This window comes from Mesoplodon densirostris, chromosome 11, assembly GCF_025265405.1.
Source record: "Mesoplodon densirostris isolate mMesDen1 chromosome 11, mMesDen1 primary haplotype, whole genome shotgun sequence".
Taxonomy (NCBI): Eukaryota; Metazoa; Chordata; class Mammalia; order Artiodactyla; family Ziphiidae; genus Mesoplodon; species Mesoplodon densirostris.
Genome location: NC_082671.1, coordinates 14003347 through 14020157, shown reverse-complemented (window position 1 = coordinate 14020157; position 16811 = coordinate 14003347). Strand labels below are relative to the sequence as shown.

General features: G+C 35.9%; 1 protein-coding gene across 5 annotated transcripts in view; it reads left to right on the top strand.

The window, feature by feature from the left end:
- The window catches only part of EPS8 (epidermal growth factor receptor pathway substrate 8), a 188643-nt gene that overhangs the window by 113886 nt on the left and 57946 nt on the right, over window positions 1–16811 (top strand). For 4 of the 5 annotated variants that reach the window (XM_060113006.1, XM_060113008.1, XM_060113010.1 and 1 more), the window contains 3 exons: window positions 5645–5718; window positions 7983–8056; window positions 15618–15668. In XM_060113006.1, the coding sequence (XP_059968989.1) occupies window positions 5660–5718; window positions 7983–8056; window positions 15618–15668 (184 nt within the window). In that variant the 5' untranslated portion in view covers window positions 5645–5659. The remainder of the gene's footprint in view (window positions 1–5644; window positions 5719–7982; window positions 8057–15617; window positions 15669–16811) is intronic. The other variant, XM_060113011.1, reaches the window with a different exon arrangement.

The following is a 16811-nucleotide window of genomic DNA, read 5'->3' as shown; positions in this document are numbered from 1 at the left end:
GCATACAGGTCTTTTGTCTCCCTAGGTAGGTTTATTCCTAGGTATTTTATTCTTTTCATTGGAATGTTAAATGGGAGTGTTTCCTTAATTTCTCTTTCAGATTTTTCATCATTAGTGTATAGGAATGCAAGAGATTTCTGTGCATTAGTTTTGTATCTAGCTACTTTACCTAATTCATTGATTAGCTCGAGTAGTTTTCTGGTGGCATTTTTAGGATTCTCTATGTATAGTATCATGTCATCTGCAAACAGTGACAGTTTTACTTCTTTTTTTCCAATTTGTATTCCTTTTATTTCTTTTCTTCTCTGATTGCTGTGGCTAGGACTTCCAAAAACTATGTTGAATAATAGTCGTGAGAGTGGACATACTTGTCTTGTTCCTGATCTTAGAGGAAATGCTTTCAGTTTTTCACCATTGAGAATGATGTTTTCTGTGGGTTTGTCATATATGGCCTTTACTATGTTGAGGTAGGTTCCCTGTATGCCCACTTTCTGGAGAGTTTTTATCATAAATGGGTGTTGAATTTTGTCAAAAGCTTTTTCTGCATCTATTGATATGATCATATGGTTTTTGTTCTTCAATTTGTTAATATGGTGTATCACATTGATTGATTTGCCTATATTGAAGAATCCTTGCATCTCTGGGATAAATCCCACTTGATCATGGTGTATGATCCTTTTAATGTGTTGTTGCTTTCTGTTTGCTAGCATTTTGTTGAGGATTTTTGCATCTATATTCATCCGTGATATTGGTCTGTAATTTTCTTTTTTTGTAGTATCTTTGTCTGGTTTTGGTATCAGGGTGATGGTGGCCTCATAGAATGAGTTTAGGAGTGTTCTTTCCTCTACAATTTTTTTGGAAGAGTTTGAGAAGGATGAGTGTTAGCTTTTCTCTAAATGTTTGTTAGAATTCGCCTGTGAAGCCATCTGGTCCTGGAGTTCTGTTTGTTGGAAGATTTTTAATCACAGTTTCAATTTCATTACTTGTAATTGGTCTGTTCATATTTTCTATTTCTTCCTGGTTCAGTCTTGGAAGGTTACACCTTTCTAAGAATTTGTCCATTTCTTCCAGGTTGTCCATTTTATTGGCATAGAGTTGCTTGTAGTAGTCTCTTAGGACACTTTGTATTTTTGTGGTGTCTGTTGTAACTTCTCCTTTTTCATTTCCAATTTTATTGATTTGAGTCCTCTCTCTCTTTTTCTTGATGAGTCTGGCTAATGGTTTATCAATTTTGTTTATCTTCTCAAAGAACCAGCTTTTAATTTTTTTTTTTTTTTTTTTTTTTTTTTTGGTACGCGGGCCTCTCACTGTTGTGGCGTCTCCCATTGCGGAGCACAAGCTCCGGACGTGCAGGCTCAGTGGCTATGGCTCACAGTCCCAGCCTCTCTGCGGCATGTGGGATCTTCCCAGACCGGGGCACGAACTGGTGTCCCCTGCATTGGCAGGCGGACTCTCAACCACTGCGCCACAAGGGAAGCCCCCAGCTTTTAGTTTTATTGATCTTTGCTATAGTTTTCCTTGTTGCTATTTCATTTATTTCTGCTCTGATCTTTATGACTTCTTTCCTTCTGGTAACTTTGGCTTTTGTTTGTTCTTCTTTCTCTAGTTCCTTTAGGTGTAAGGTTAGATTGTTTATTTGAGATTTTTCTTATTTCTTGTGGTAGGCTTGTATAGCTATAAACTTCCCTCTTAGAACTGCTTTTGCTGCATTGCATAGGTTTTGGATCATCGTGTTTTCATTGTCATTTGTCTCTAGGTTTTTTTTTATTTCCTCTCTGATTTCTTCAGTGATCTCTTGGTTATTTAGTAACGTATGGTTTAGTCTCCATGTGTTTGTGTTTTTTTCCCTGTAATTCATTTCTAATCTCATAGCGTTGTGGTCGGAAAAGATGCTTGATATGATTTCAATTTTCTTAAATTTACTGAGGCTTGATTTGTGACCCAAGGTGTGATCTAACCTCGAGAATGTTCCATGCGTACTTGAGAAGAAAGTGTAATCTGCTGTTTTTGGATGGAATGTCCTATAAATATCATTTAAATCCATCTGGTCTATTGTGTCATATAAAGCTTGTGTTTCCTTATTTATTTTCATTTTGGATTATCTGTCCATTGGTGTAAGTGTGGTTTAAAGTCCCCCACTATTATTGTGTTACGGTCGATTTCCTGTTTTATAGCTGTTAGCATTGCCTTATGTATTGAGGTGCTCCTATGTTGGATGCATATATATTTATAATTGTTATATCTTCTTCTTGGATTGATCCCTTTATCATTATTTAGTGTCCTTCCTTGTCTCTTGTAACAGTCTTTATTTTAAAGTCCATTTTTTCTGATCTTAGGATTGCTACTCCAGCTTTCTTTTGATTTCCATTTGCATGGAATATCTTTTCCTATCCCCTCACTTTCAGTCTGTATGTGTTCCTAGGTCTGAAGTGGGTCTCTTGTAGACAGCATATATATGGGTCTTGTTTTTGTATCCATTCAGCAAGCCTGTGTCTTGGTTGGAGCATTTCATCCAGTCACGTTTAAGGTAATTATCAATATGTATGTTCCTATAACCATTTTCTTAATTGTTTTGTTTTTGTTTTTGTAGGTCCTTTTCTTCTCCTGTGTTTCCCACTTAGAGAAGTTCCTTTAGCATTTGTTGTAGAGCTGGTTTGGTGGTGCTGAATTCTCTTAGCTTTTGCTTGTCTGTAAAGCTTTTGATTTCTCCATTGTTTCTGAATGAGATCCTTGCCAGGTAGAGTAATCTTGGTTCTAGGTTCTTCCCTTTCATCACTTTAAGTATATCATGCCACTGCCTTCTGGCTTGTAGAGTTTCTGCTGAGAAATCAGCTAGTAACCTTATGGGAGTTCCCTTGTACGTTATTTGTCATTTTTCCCTTTCTGCTTTCAATAATTTTTCTTTGTCTTTAATTTTTGCCAATTTGATTACTATGTATCTCGGCGTGTTGCTCCCTGGGTTTATCCTATATGGGACTCACTGTGCTTCCTGGACTTGGGTGGTTATTTCCTTTCCCATGTTAAGGAAGTTTTCAACTATAATCTCTTCAAATATTTTCTCTGGTCCTTTCTCTCTCTCTTCTCCTTCTGGGACCCCTATAATGCGAATGTTGTTGCATTTAATGTTGTTCCATAGGTCTCTTGGGCTGTCTTCATTTCTTTTCATTCTTTTTTCTTTACTGTGTTCCACAGCAGTGAATTCCACCATTCTGTCTTCTGGGTCACTTATCCGTTCTTCTGCCTCAGTTATTCTGCTATTGATTCCTTCTAGTGTAGTTTTCATTTTAGTTATTGTATTGTTCATCTCTGTTTGTTTGTTCTTTAATTCTTCTAGGTCTATGTTAAACATTTCTTGCATCTTCTCGATCTTTGCCTCCATTATTTTTCTGAGGTTCTGAATTATCTTCGTTATCATTATTCTAAATTTCTTTTCTGGAAGGTTGCCTACCTCCACTTCATTTAATTGTTTTTCCAGGGTTTTATGTTTTTCCTTCATCTGGTACACAGCCCTCTGCCTTTTCATCTTATCTATCTTTCTGTGAATGTGGTTTTTGTTCCACAGACTGCAGGATTGTAGTGTTTCTTCTCCTTATTAAATTTTAGTAATAGGGCTTCCCTGGTGGTGCAGTGGTTGAGAGTCCCCCTGCCAATGCAGGGGACGCGGGTTCGTGCCCCGGTCCGGGAAGATCCCACGTGCCACGGAGTGGCTGGGCCCGTGAGCCATGGCCGCTGGGCCTGTGTGTCCAGAGCCTGTGCTCCACAACGAGAGAGGCCACAACAGTGAGAGGCCCGCATACCCCCCCCAAAAGAAAATTTTAGTAACAAATATTTTTCTTCAGCTTATTGTTAAACCAACAACATTCTGAACTGAACATATATTTCCCCCCAAATTATGAGCTAACCTATAAACAGCCAAAGATTTTTCTCAGAATTATAAAAAAAAGAGGAATCAAGTTAATTATTTTAAGTGATTACATGGTATTGTGCCTTTAAGGCACAGAATTACTCTTTCTACAGTGATATTGGCCTTGAGAAAATTTTGTGCTTCCATATGGCCTAGAAATTATTGTGACACCTTCACAATTGTTAACTACTATTGTCATCATCATTATTATTACTGTTATCATAACAATTCAGTGTTATTAGTTTCCTAAGTTTATTCAGATTTGTTTAATTTGTGAAACACATTAAATATGATTTCTGAAGATAAATTTCTGGTGTTAATTTAAAAAGTTGTTTTCTTGTGAAAAGTAAAAGGATTGTGTAAATGAATACCGTCTTGAAAAAAAAGGTGTATCCAAGTGTATATATAGGATGTTGTCAAATGTGCTTTGAAAGAAGGAAATAAGAAAATGGAAGGAAGGGAGGAAGGGAGGAAGGAAGGAAGGGAGGAAGGAAGGAAAACTAGATACAGGAAAAAAGACTGGAGGAAATTGACAGGACTGTTAAATGGTTATTTTTATTTATTTATCTATTTTAACATCTTTATTGGAGTATAATTGCTTTACAATGGTTTGTTAGTTTCTGCTTTATAACATAGTAAATCAGCTATACATTTACATATATCCCCATATCTCCTCCCTCTTGCGTCTCCCTCCCACCCTCCCTATACCACCCCTCTAGGTGGTCACAAAGCACCAAGCTGATCTCCCTGTGCTCTGTGGCTGCTTCCCACTAGCTATCTATTTTACATTTGGTAGTGTATATATGTCCATGCCACTCTCTCACTTTGTCCCAGCTTACCCTTCCCCCTCCCCATGTCCTCAAGTCCATTCTCTACGTCGGCGTCTTTATTCCTGTCCTGCCCCTAGGTTCTTCAGAACTTTTTTTTTTTTTTTTTAGATTGAGTATATATGTGTTAGCATACAGTATTTGTTTTTCTCTTTCTGACTTCACTCTATATGACAGACTCTAGGTCCATCCACCTCATTACAAATAACTCAATTTCGTTTATTTTTATGGCTGAGTAATATTATATTGTATATATGTGCCACACCTTCTTTATCCATTCATCTGTCGATGGACACTTAGGTGGCTTCCGTGTCCTGGCTATTGTAAATAGAGCTGCAATGAACATTGTGGTACATGACTCTCTTTGAATTATGGTTTTCTCAGGGTATACTCCCCGTAGTGGGATTGTTGGGTCATATGATAGTTCTATTTTTAATTTTTTAAGGAGCCTCTAATGGTTATCTTTAAATGATAGGGCTCTGGGTGATATTTTTCCCCTCTGTACTTTTTTTGTATTTTGTGCTTTTCCATATTTTTCCAGTTTTTTAATTTTATGAGCTTATATTACTTTCATAATGAAACATTAAACAAAGTAACATTTCATAAAACTGACAATGATGAGTTTGAGTGGAATATAGAATTATGTTTTTGTAGTTAGAGGGTTCAGAACTATATTTAAAATTTGTCTTTCTTATATTTGCTTACAATTTTAGTATATTAATGTTAAATGCCAATTTGATCTTTCTTTATATGTTCATCTGTACTTCTGGAGCCTGAGCTCTTTGAGGGTGGAGATCTTTATATTTCTAGCATCATCCTGGAAGTGACACATATTTTGTTGAATGAAAAACTTTAAAACTGAGATGTCTCAACCTTTTTAATGCCTTCAATCCATGTACCTTTCTTTTTTCAGAACATTAAAGTCACAATGAATGGTCATATTTCTAATCATCCCAGTGGTTTTGGAATGTATCCAACTCAAATGAAGTAAGTTGGAAATTTTATATTTAATTTCTTGGTTTTTAAAATTTGATTTGGTGGTTTTAACTGTTTTGTATTTTCAATGAAAAGATCTCTTTCATTTCTTTATGTAGTTCATTCCTCAATATATAATTTCTTTCTAACACTAAGATATGTTATTGTTAAAAGTTTACTGTGTCTCATAAGAAAAAGTTGATTAAGTAATATCAACCCCAATGATAGTGATCTAATAGAAGACATTTTGTTCTGGTGTTTTATGTATTATTGCTTTCCATAGTTGCATACATACTCTACTTCATAGCTTTTACTTTCTCTGGAGCATTCTTTTATTTATTTATTTATTTATTTATCTTATTTATGGCTGTGTTGGGTCTTCGTTTCTGTGCGAGGGCTTTCTCTAGTTGCAGCCAGTGGGGGCCACTCTTCATCGCGGTGCGCGGGCCTCTCACTATCGCAGCCTCTCTTGTTTTGGAGCACAGGCTCCAGACATGCAGGCTCAGTAATTGTGGCTCACTGGGCCCAGTTGCTCCGCGGCATGTGGGATCTTCCCAGAGCAGGGCTCGAACCCGTCTCCCCTGCATTGGCAGGCAGATTCTCAACCACTGTGCCACCAGTGAAGCCCCCTGGAGCATTCTTTTTTTGTTATTTGTAAAGTATTTGCATTTGAGGAAAGTTAAATGTCATCTAGTCCAGTCTCTCAAGATATTTACCATTGTGTAAAATAAAAAGAGACAAGTCCCTATGACTTTAGATATAATTTGAAATCACCGCCCTGACTTAAGTGGCCATTGCCTTATATATTGTGGTTAATATTGTTGTTATTTTATATTGGCCATCATGGTATAGAGTTCATTATTTTTCACAACCACGTTATTCACATTTTTCAGAACCAGGTTGTTCACATTGCTTCACCATCCTCTTTACAAAGATGATTGCAAATCCCTTGGTGTTGGTCAGTAAGATACACCAGGGCAGTATGTCAAGTCCTATCTTCATCTTGTCCATCAATTTATTCAAGCCAGAAAGTTTTGCCAAACCCTCAATTTTTTTCCTTTTTCTTATAACAAATATCCATTTAATCATGAGTTTATTATTATTTCTTCTATTAAGGAGCTCTTGATTCTATCCCAAACTATTCTTTCTCTTCTAACTTTATTTGTGGCCTTTATCTCCTACCTGAATTTTTACAGCACCTTTCCATCTGGTTACCTTGCCATTAATTTCTGGATTATCTTTCTTAAAAAGTTGTTTGGATCATGTTACTTCCCTGTATAAAGATATTTACTCCATCTAGAGAATAGAAGTTTAAGCCTTAAGCCCTCTATTTGCCTTCCCTACTTCTCGAGTCATTCATCTCTTCCAAGCACATCCCACTAGATGCTTTTCCCCTCGGGCGTCATGCTAGTTCTTGAGCCAGATCCACATGCTTTTTCCTCACTTAATTCTCCACCTGCCTCTAGAGCTGCTTTCCATTCTTTTAGGTTCTGCTTAAATGCCAGTGAAGCCTTCTTGGGCATCCTTATAAAAAATTTAGTCCTTATTTGATATTATATCTATTAGTTTGACCCAGATGTCACATTCTGTTGTAACCATTTTACTTGTTTTATTTTATTTTTATTTATTTATTTATCTTTTTTTAAACTTTTTTTTTTACTTGTTTTATTAACAGTACCCTCCCCCTGCCCCGCCTTACCCCTCGTTCTTCTAGATTTTAGGGCTTAATAAATGTTTACTGAATAAATTTTAAAAATTCAAATAATATGTTTACTTCACATAACAGCAACAGTAAGCTAGAAGTACCTGGTAAAGCTGGTCAAATTTAACGATAACGTGTTATTTTCATTAACTGCATTTTAAGTATTTGTGAAAGTAGTGTCTATTTCATTACAGTTTAAGTGATTGAGAACTTTTTATGATTGGATCACTGCTCACAACTCAATTTAGTATGGCAAACTTAAATTCTTCTAAGGCAGCTTCAACCTTATTGAATCTCCTTGGCTGCAGTTCTGACTTGATGCTTGAGAGGAGGTTGCCATTTGTACCAGCCTCCATCCACGGTGGATCAGGATCCAATAGCCTATTTCTTGACTGGATCAGTATCTGGCTCTTTTTTACAGAGCCGGTTGTATAAACTCTATATGTTCTTTAAAAACACATGGTGATTGTGGTCCACTGGAATTTTTATTTGTAGTTTTGACATTTTCTTGCTTACTTTGGACTTTAACTCAGCATGATGACTTTTTTTTTTTTTTTTTTTTTTTTTTTTGCAGTGGCTACGGATCATCACCCACCTTTTCCATGGACAGAGAACACAGTTCAAAAACAAGTGCAAAGGCTCTCTATGGTATGTTTGTGTATTTAATGGGGTATAGTTCTATTTCTAACTGCTTACTTTTTATGAATGACTTGTTCAAAGCCGCAGCTTGAACCTATGCCTTGTTTATATTATTGGGAATGAAGTAGCGATTGATAGACAAGGATTATTTTAAAAATAATTTTTACAGAAGCTACCAAAGCCGTTAATCTCTGCTGGCTGTCATACAATTTAGAACTACAGATGAAATGTATTCAGTACTTTCTAAGGAGTCTTTTTGCACGGTACCAGTACCTTAGGTGGATTTTCCCATCTAATTATGTCTGATATGTTTGTTTAGGTAGTATTACAGTATGACCAACAGCCCTTATATAATTTCTTTCAGATCCTTCTCTAATTTCCATTGTCCTCCCTCTGTTGTCTCACTTATAAATACTGTTGTTTTTTTTTAAGCTTCAAATATAAAATAGAAGTCATTACTACAAGGAAGTTAAGGACTCCTGAAATATACCACATATGTTCAGGAAGGCATTTGCTTTCACAGGGTGTGCATGTCCTTTTATTATTATGCAACCATAAAGAATGAGACTAGTATTGTGGTTAAGAGCAAAGACACAGGAGCCAGACGTCCTGGGTGCAAATCCAGTTATTCGCTGAGCAAATTATTTTACCTGTCTGTCCCTCATTTTGCTTGTGTGTATAATGGAAATATTTTGTAGGGTTGACAGGAGAATTTAATGAGTTAGTACATGTAAAATGCTTTGAATAGTGTCTGGCAAGCAAAAAACACTGTATATATTTGCTATTATTGTTATTATCTACTATAGGAACCAATAGCATTTTCGAAATTTGAAATTGTTTTCTTTTTACATCACCTAGAGGTACAGTATCTTGGTTGTGGTAAGAATGACTCATTCTAAAGTTTTGTGATTCTTTCTCTGCCTATATATCCAGTGACTAGACTTTAGGACTCAAATTATACACTCATAAAATGAATTTTATACCGTAATAGATACATTTTTTTATGGCCTTGTCAATCTGATTGGTTGGTTTCAGTTCTCTTGAGTTTGATATTCTTACCATGGCCTAGTCATTATGGACTGTATATCTAGAGAATATATTCAACAAATACTTATTTTGTGATTAGTATGTGCCCAGCACAGGGCTGGTAACATATGGTCCTTGACCTTAAGGGACTTGCACTCTACAGAATGACTTGAAGAAACTGAAAAGGGAAAAACTTTTTTTGTTTTTGCAAAGATAATCAATTCCTTTAGTCTTTCATTTCTAGACAGAAAGTTATTACGTGTTTCTGTGTGCTTGGCCATGATCTTCACAGTCTCTGTTTCCATGTCCTTTGATTCATTTCAAAGATGAATAGGAGATGGTCATTGCTTGTGCACTGTCTTGGTGAGGTAGACTCGTGCATGTATTGTTATAATAAAGTGCTGGATAAGCTTGGATGGCAATGTGTATGAGGTGCAGATGGAGGATGTGGGCAAGGTCAGCTCTTCTATGTGAGCAGGGCAGGTAGGCAGGAGGGATTTCATAGAGGAATTCAGCTTTCAAATTCTCCAGGCATTTGTGGGGCTGGAGGGTGCTGTAAAGAGCTGTATGAACCCTTTTAAACTAGACTATAAGCTCTCTGAGGGTGGGCCACATTTGCCTTCTTTACTTCAGGATTCCCTAAGCTTAGCACAGTGGCTAATGTATAACTTATGCTCAGTAAATACTTGTAGAATGAATATAATGCATCAATGAGTTGCAAACAGTTAAGTGTTAACTGGAGGGTTCAAGGTGGTGCACCGGGAAATAAGATGGGAAAAATAAACGCAGACGACATTGGGAAAAATCACACTAAGGCATTTTGACATTGTTTTCAGGGAATGGCCACTGAGGTGTTTTAACTGGGGGAATCATAGGTCATATCTGTCTTGGATCACTCTGGTAGCAGTTGAGCATGGATTTGGTGAGCATGGATGGCAGTAGGTGAATCAGAGACCTAAATATAATGTAGGTAAGTCAGATATCTAAATAATAGCCCAAAGATTTTTGTTAAGGAGAAAGAGTATTAATCATCTCACAAATACCATAGATCCAAAAGTCTGTTTTCAGAAAGCTGAGAAAGGAATAAGGAATAAAAAGTAGTACTCACCTGCAAATGTTAATGTTTATCTTGTGTTGGGAGCAATTTCATAAAATCATAGCTCCAGTGATTGAATCTTTAGCTTTTAAGCAGTAAATTTTTATTTCTCCCCTTTTACGTATAAAGCAAGCTGAGGCTCCTTTTTAAGGTGAGGTAATTTGTCAAAGTCACAAAACTTTAAAAATCTCGATGGTAAGAAAATACAACAGTTAATCTTGTGTAGTGTGAGGCCAGTGAACAGCATATTGTTAAAACAGAGGACATAAATAGAGGGATGGAAAGGGGCAAATGCAAGAGACGTTTATACAGACGAAAGAACACTCAGCAGTGTATTAGGCTTACAAGTCAGAGGGTTTTAAGTCCCTTGAAGTTGCAGGTAATGTTTCATTCCTCCTTGTAGCTCATACTCACCTCTCTCTCCCAGCTCGCTGTCCACAAACACACACACACAGTATGCCTTCTCTCCGACAGGCTCCCAATAAATGCCTATGGAATGAATGGTCAGATGCATGAATGACAGTGGAGAAACATGTCCAGGTTTTGAAAAAACCTTTGCCATGAACAAATTCTATTTGAAGTTTTAACTATATTTAGTTAACATTGGGAGTGTTTAGCCTCCCAATCTGTGTAGTTTTAACTTCTTTTTGTAACTAGAAAGTTGGTAAAGGAGAGATTTGTAATGTCATTTACTGTGTCACAGTGTATGCATTTTCTTGAAGATTTCTCCTTTCACAATGATTAAACCAGTTGAATAAATCCTTCAAGGATTCATTTGTTTTCATGGCTGGTACATGGACCTCTCTGGGATATGAAGGTATTACTTAGTGCACTGCAACATGGGTTTCACGGTAATGACCACTGTTTTTTATACACCGACCACAGGCTAGTTACTGTATCAGGAGTTTCATGCAACTTGGTCTTTTTATGAGAACACTTTTCAGTCTGACACCATAATGTGCCATCCAGATTGCTTCAGGATGACTCTCAGAGAGGCATGGGTTTGGGAGGCCAAACGATCTGTGGCTGAATCATGGCACTTTATACCAAAGGGCTGCCATTTTGAGCAAATGGTTTAACCGTTTGGTCCCAGTTTCCTCAACTACAAAATAGAAATGATAATAATATTGTGGTAAGTTTATATGAAAAAATAGAAATAATGAGCCTATCATGGCAGTGAGGAAGGGCATAGGAGAGTCACTTTTTGTCCTGGGCCCTCAGATTCATCAAGGCTCTCAAATTTAATAGTTTACTGTTACCTCCAAATGATGTTTTACATCTAATCACAGTGATACTTTGACAGGATCAAGGGGTAATCTTCATCATATGTTTTTAAGCTTACATTCCAGATATCCCTAGAAATTTTTTTTATAAATCCTGTAAATGCAAACTACACAATTATGACAATAAGTTAGCTTCCTTTAGATATGTGTTAATTTATTCAAGGAAAATGGTTAAAATGTGCTGCAGTTTTAATAACCTTATACTGTCCTTTCTTTATTATTGTACAAGAAATGTCAAAGCCAGCATGTCAGAGGCTCTGCGTCACTAAAGTCCCTGACCACATAAATAGGAAATACGTATTAATTTCTCTCTTCTACGGTTTCTTTCTTTTCTTACCTCATGACAGTGACATTTCATCTGGCTGCTGTTAATCAGGGAATTGAAAATGTTATGCATTTTTTTCCGGCTAACCTGCTTGTCAATGTCTTTAAGCTTTAAAATTGCTTTTAAGGGAAATGCTTGTAAAAAGTACTCAAACATTCCCTTCTGTTGGGGCGTGGCTCCTGTAACCTCTTGTCCATGACTCAGAGGGTCAGTGGTGTGCACACGAGCTTATGTACTGCCATGTGCTCAGAGGCTGCATTCCTTACCTTTACACCAGATCATTCAGAATCTTTTCCCTTTGGAGTATTTGAGGCTGTTTTTTTCTATGTGTCTGGGTCCCAAGCAGCTTTAATAACCCCATATGAACTTTTCCCTGTTGGTAACATGCCTGCTTCTAACATTGCTTCTGATATGTGTGGGCTGAGAAACTAATAGGAAATCTTGTGAATAGTATACATAGGTTCTGAGTGGGGAATTGAGAGTCCTCCCACTTATGCATTAAAATGTGCAAATTTTAGTATTAAACATTGTGACATCTCTGTCTGCCACTCAGAGGGCTTATTTTATTTAAGTGTGGATTCTTTGCTGTGTGCTGAGCAGCTGAACTTCCTAGAAAAATAACTTTCCTTTAAATTAGATATTGCTGGATTTGGAATATGACCATTTACCATAAATAATCAGCTGTTTAAAGTCATCCTGTCTCCAGAAAAATGTAAGTTTCACAGAATTATCATTTAGTAATACTTTATTGTCATGACCAACATTTATAGTATTGTTGGGAGGCCAGGTAGTGAAAGATAAACATGACAGACAGGCACTCTCTCGAGTTTCATTTTACCTTAAGTTTGAACGATTTTGTGATGTTAGCAAGTAGGAAAATATATTTGTTTTTTTCCTGCTTTTCTTTGTTCTTCTCAGGGAGGTACTGGTAAGAAGTGAGCATAAGTAATCTATAAACTATACAGTTCATTCTGTGTAATTGACTTGACTGTAAACTTTCCTGTATTTTTACATAGTGCTTGACTCAACTTTTTCAGAGCAGTATTCCTGAATATACCACTTTTCTTAATAGATATCTACCCCACGTATTTTTCTTTTTGGATTTATCTTTCTTTTTCTTTCTGTTTCTCTCTGTCTCCTGATCTTGGTTCGGAACTAGGCTCTCTGTTTACTTGTCCTAACTGAAGCTCAGGCCAACTCTTATACATTCAGGTGGCACTGAAGGGTTAAAACCCACTTCTCTTATCTCCATACTCATTACTTACAAGGTGTGATTTACTTGGAAAAAATAAATATTCTAAGAAAAAACTTTTTGAAATTCTTAAGAAGTAAAAGGCCCTTGATTATATACTCTCAGGAGGTTGGGCGATGGTAGAGTCAAAATTCTGCTTCATAGAGTATGTCAGTGCATGTGACTCAAAAAGACAGTTTGGCAATTTTTCCACCTTAGCTGAAAGTTTTAAAGCTTCTTTTCTCCTCGGGGATAAGCTATTTTAATGACTTGTTGGACTGGCCAATACAATTAATTCTTAAATAATGTAGTTTTGTAAAAATGACCTTGATTTTTAAAAAGTTATCTTGTTCAGATACTGATTTGTCAATCTGTGATTATAGTTGCCTAGATAACGAGAGCTTATAATTTTTACTCAGTGCTTCTTACTGATTCCCACTAAGCCACCTCTCTTCTATGGAGATTATACACTAAAATAGTGAGAAAGGAATTCTCCTTTACTGTGGTTGAAAGTTTTATAAGTGTAAAGTAATATGAACTGTAGCCCATTGTTTTATTTAGGGAGAGGACTACTCGGCAGCTGCTTTTATGTTACATTTTTTTCTTTTTAACTATCAAATCCTTACTTTCAAAGAGCACTTTGTTTTCAGAGAAAGAGAAAATAACAATTTTCTGAATGTTAGCTGTTTCACATCTTGCTTTCTTATGCATAAACAGCAATATAGGCAAATGAGAATTAAGTTTAAATGCCGAGACCTGCATATTGTTATAGTTGTCATTGTACTCATTGAAGAGTTAGATGAAACCTAATTTTTTAAAATTAAGACTTTGTTGGGGTCAGTTTTAGGTTCACAGCAAAACTGAGGAGAAGGTACAGAGATTTCCCATATGCCTACACAGCCTAGCCTCCTCCGCTGTCACCAGCACCCCCAGAGTGGTACATCTGGTACAACTGATGAACCTACCGTGATATATCATAATCATCCAAAGTTCATTGAAACCTAAGTTTAAGTTCCTGATCCGGAAGTAGAATATCAGTTTTCGCAGCAGCATATCAACTCAAGAATGCTAAAATAATGTGTAAAGGATTTTCGTCTTTGGTGACTGAATTCTTCCATCTTTTTGGGTTTGTATATTGTGGTCCATGGGATAAAAGCTATTGGGAAAAACAGTGAAACACAATCAGTGGTACTGTAACCAAGTAAAATTTGTTCCTGGCTCTAATTGATTCAGAGAGAGAGACTATTTGGCCGTGATTTATGCTCTTAATTTGGAAAGAAAAAAATTTCAACTTAAGGAGATAAGATATGGTAGATGAGTTGCCACTTGCACAGATTTTGGGACAGTAGCTTCCAACCTTGGCTGCATGTTAGAATTGCCTGGAGAGCTTTTCCAAATCCCAGGGCCCAGATTGCATCCTGGGCCAATAACATTAGAATCTTGCTGGGTGTGGGGGGCGTGGGGAGTGCAGTATTTTTTTTTTTTAAAGTTCATTCTAATGTGCAGCCAAGGTTGAGAACCATTGTTAGAGAAAGTGGTGAACGTCAGGAGAGACTTTATTTTGAGTATCATGGAGACTTTATTTAGGCTTTTCACACAGTTTTAAGGCTTTGGGTGAGATTTTTCAGGCTTAGGAGCATAATAATGCCTATTTACAGCTGTACTTGAGAATACATATGATTTTCATAAAAAATAAATGTACTATAATTGCCTTTTAGGAGCCTTCTTTCAAAATTTCCTATTAAAATGTTAATAGTAACTTTTATTTATTCATTGACTTAAATCACTGAAGCTACTAGTTTATTTATAAATCCATTTTATGGCATTTATACACTTTTAGGATTTTTAAAGGTAATTTCTTGTAACACATACATCTTATTTATTGTGTAACATGAGAGAGAAAGAGCTTAGGAATTCCTAAAATGGATCCTTGATTTGGAAAATTAGAAATGGCACCATATCTTTTAGGCAATCAGAGTAATCAGTTAACATCATGCTGTTTATGAATACTATCAAATAGTGTTTTTCTATTTTTGTAAAGTACGTTTCTGTGGGATTGAGAAACTATGTGTTAGGAAATTTGGGGGAACAAAGTCTTACTATTTCATAATGAGAATATTTAATTACAAAACATAATACTTTTGACCTTCAACTGTGTTTGCCAATCACTTATCTAAAAGACTCAGAAAAGCATTTGAACATCCTGGGGTTGCCATATCAAAATTGGAGACCATGGCAAGCACTGCCATTTATTTTAGTGTCCTTAGATCAGACCAGAGGAAACAGAACTACCCTCAGGTTCTGAGTTGGCCGTGGAGAATTTTGTTAGAATATGATGAATCAGTGATTCTGAAATATTGATTATTTCTAAAAGTGCTTTTCTCAGATATGTCCCTGAGTTATACACTGTATTTTAAAAGTTATAATGGTTTTCCCAAGAAAAATTATCCATTTGTTAATATCTCACATTGATTAATCCTCAGCTAATAATCAGAAAAATTATGGTTCACTTTTTAAAATATGTAAATTAAGGTTTATGTTTTGTCATAACAGAATAGAAAAATTTAGGTGAAACCAGATGTTTCTTTTTGGTCACATTGTTTTGGTAGGACCAGATGGATCATACTTCTTCAGATCATCATCCAAACAGAAAAAGAAAGGTAGCAGATACTGAATTTTGTAGTGTGTCTCTTTTTATTAAGTAACTTTAATGCTGCAAAAGCAAAAATAGAATATATTGGAATAATATCATAGTGATATAATATAAGGCATATTTATATTTTCATGTAAGCATTGAGATAAATGTAAATGAAAAGACATTACTTTTATCAAAGTTTAAAAAAATTCTATGGGTTAACATTCTTAGTCTGTATATGTGCTTTATATTTTTGTACTTGCTCTGCTTTTATGTTCAGCAGAACTTTTCAGCTTCTGTTGTTTTAGGAAAATCTAAAAGTCTCTATACTACCTGAAAGAAACAGGTTTATATTTGGGGGAAAAATGGTTATTAGGAAAGCTAAGGTGTGTGTGAGAGACAGAGAGAGAAAGAGATAGAGACAGAGAGACAGATAGAGAATTTTAGTACTGTAGGAGTCTTGAAGTTTGATCTTATTTAACCCTTGTATTTTACAGTAAGGGTGCTGAGATCCAGAGTTTTGCCAAATTCAATCTCCTACTTAATGACAGAGCCAAAGTGAGAATCAAAACTCTTCTGGTTCCCACCTAGAGTTCTTTTTCACCATAACATGCTGCTTTAGAAAAAATAGGGCAACCGCAAATTTACAAATAATCAAGTTGCTTGATTAGAAAGCAGCAAATACAAAATATTGCCTTCACATATTTTATTTTGGTTTTGCAGCATTTTACAAAAGAAAAACAAAGGTTGCTTTTTGCTTTTTGAATAGTTGGTGCAGAAACCTTCTACCTAACTTTCTTATTTTTTCTAACAGCTTATATCTACAATTCTGAGTGTCACATTTGTGTGTCCTGTAGATGTGTGAAAATTGTTAGAGTTTAATGGCAGTGAGTATGATTGACTCTCCTCTAACACTCTCCATGGTGTGGATGTGGTGAAACATGTTCCTTGCAGTGTTTATTATTTTAATAACGTAGTCTAACTCATATAATACAGCATCTGTGACAGTATTTGCAGTTCCATTTTGTTCTCAGTGCATTAAAAGATGAAATTTACAAGCCAGTTTTTACCTTTTTGCCAAAGAAGAGGTCCCTGATTAATAAAATCTTTACACAAAATAACTTTTTCTTACAACATTAATAATCTTGTTAACCTTTGGGATTCTGAA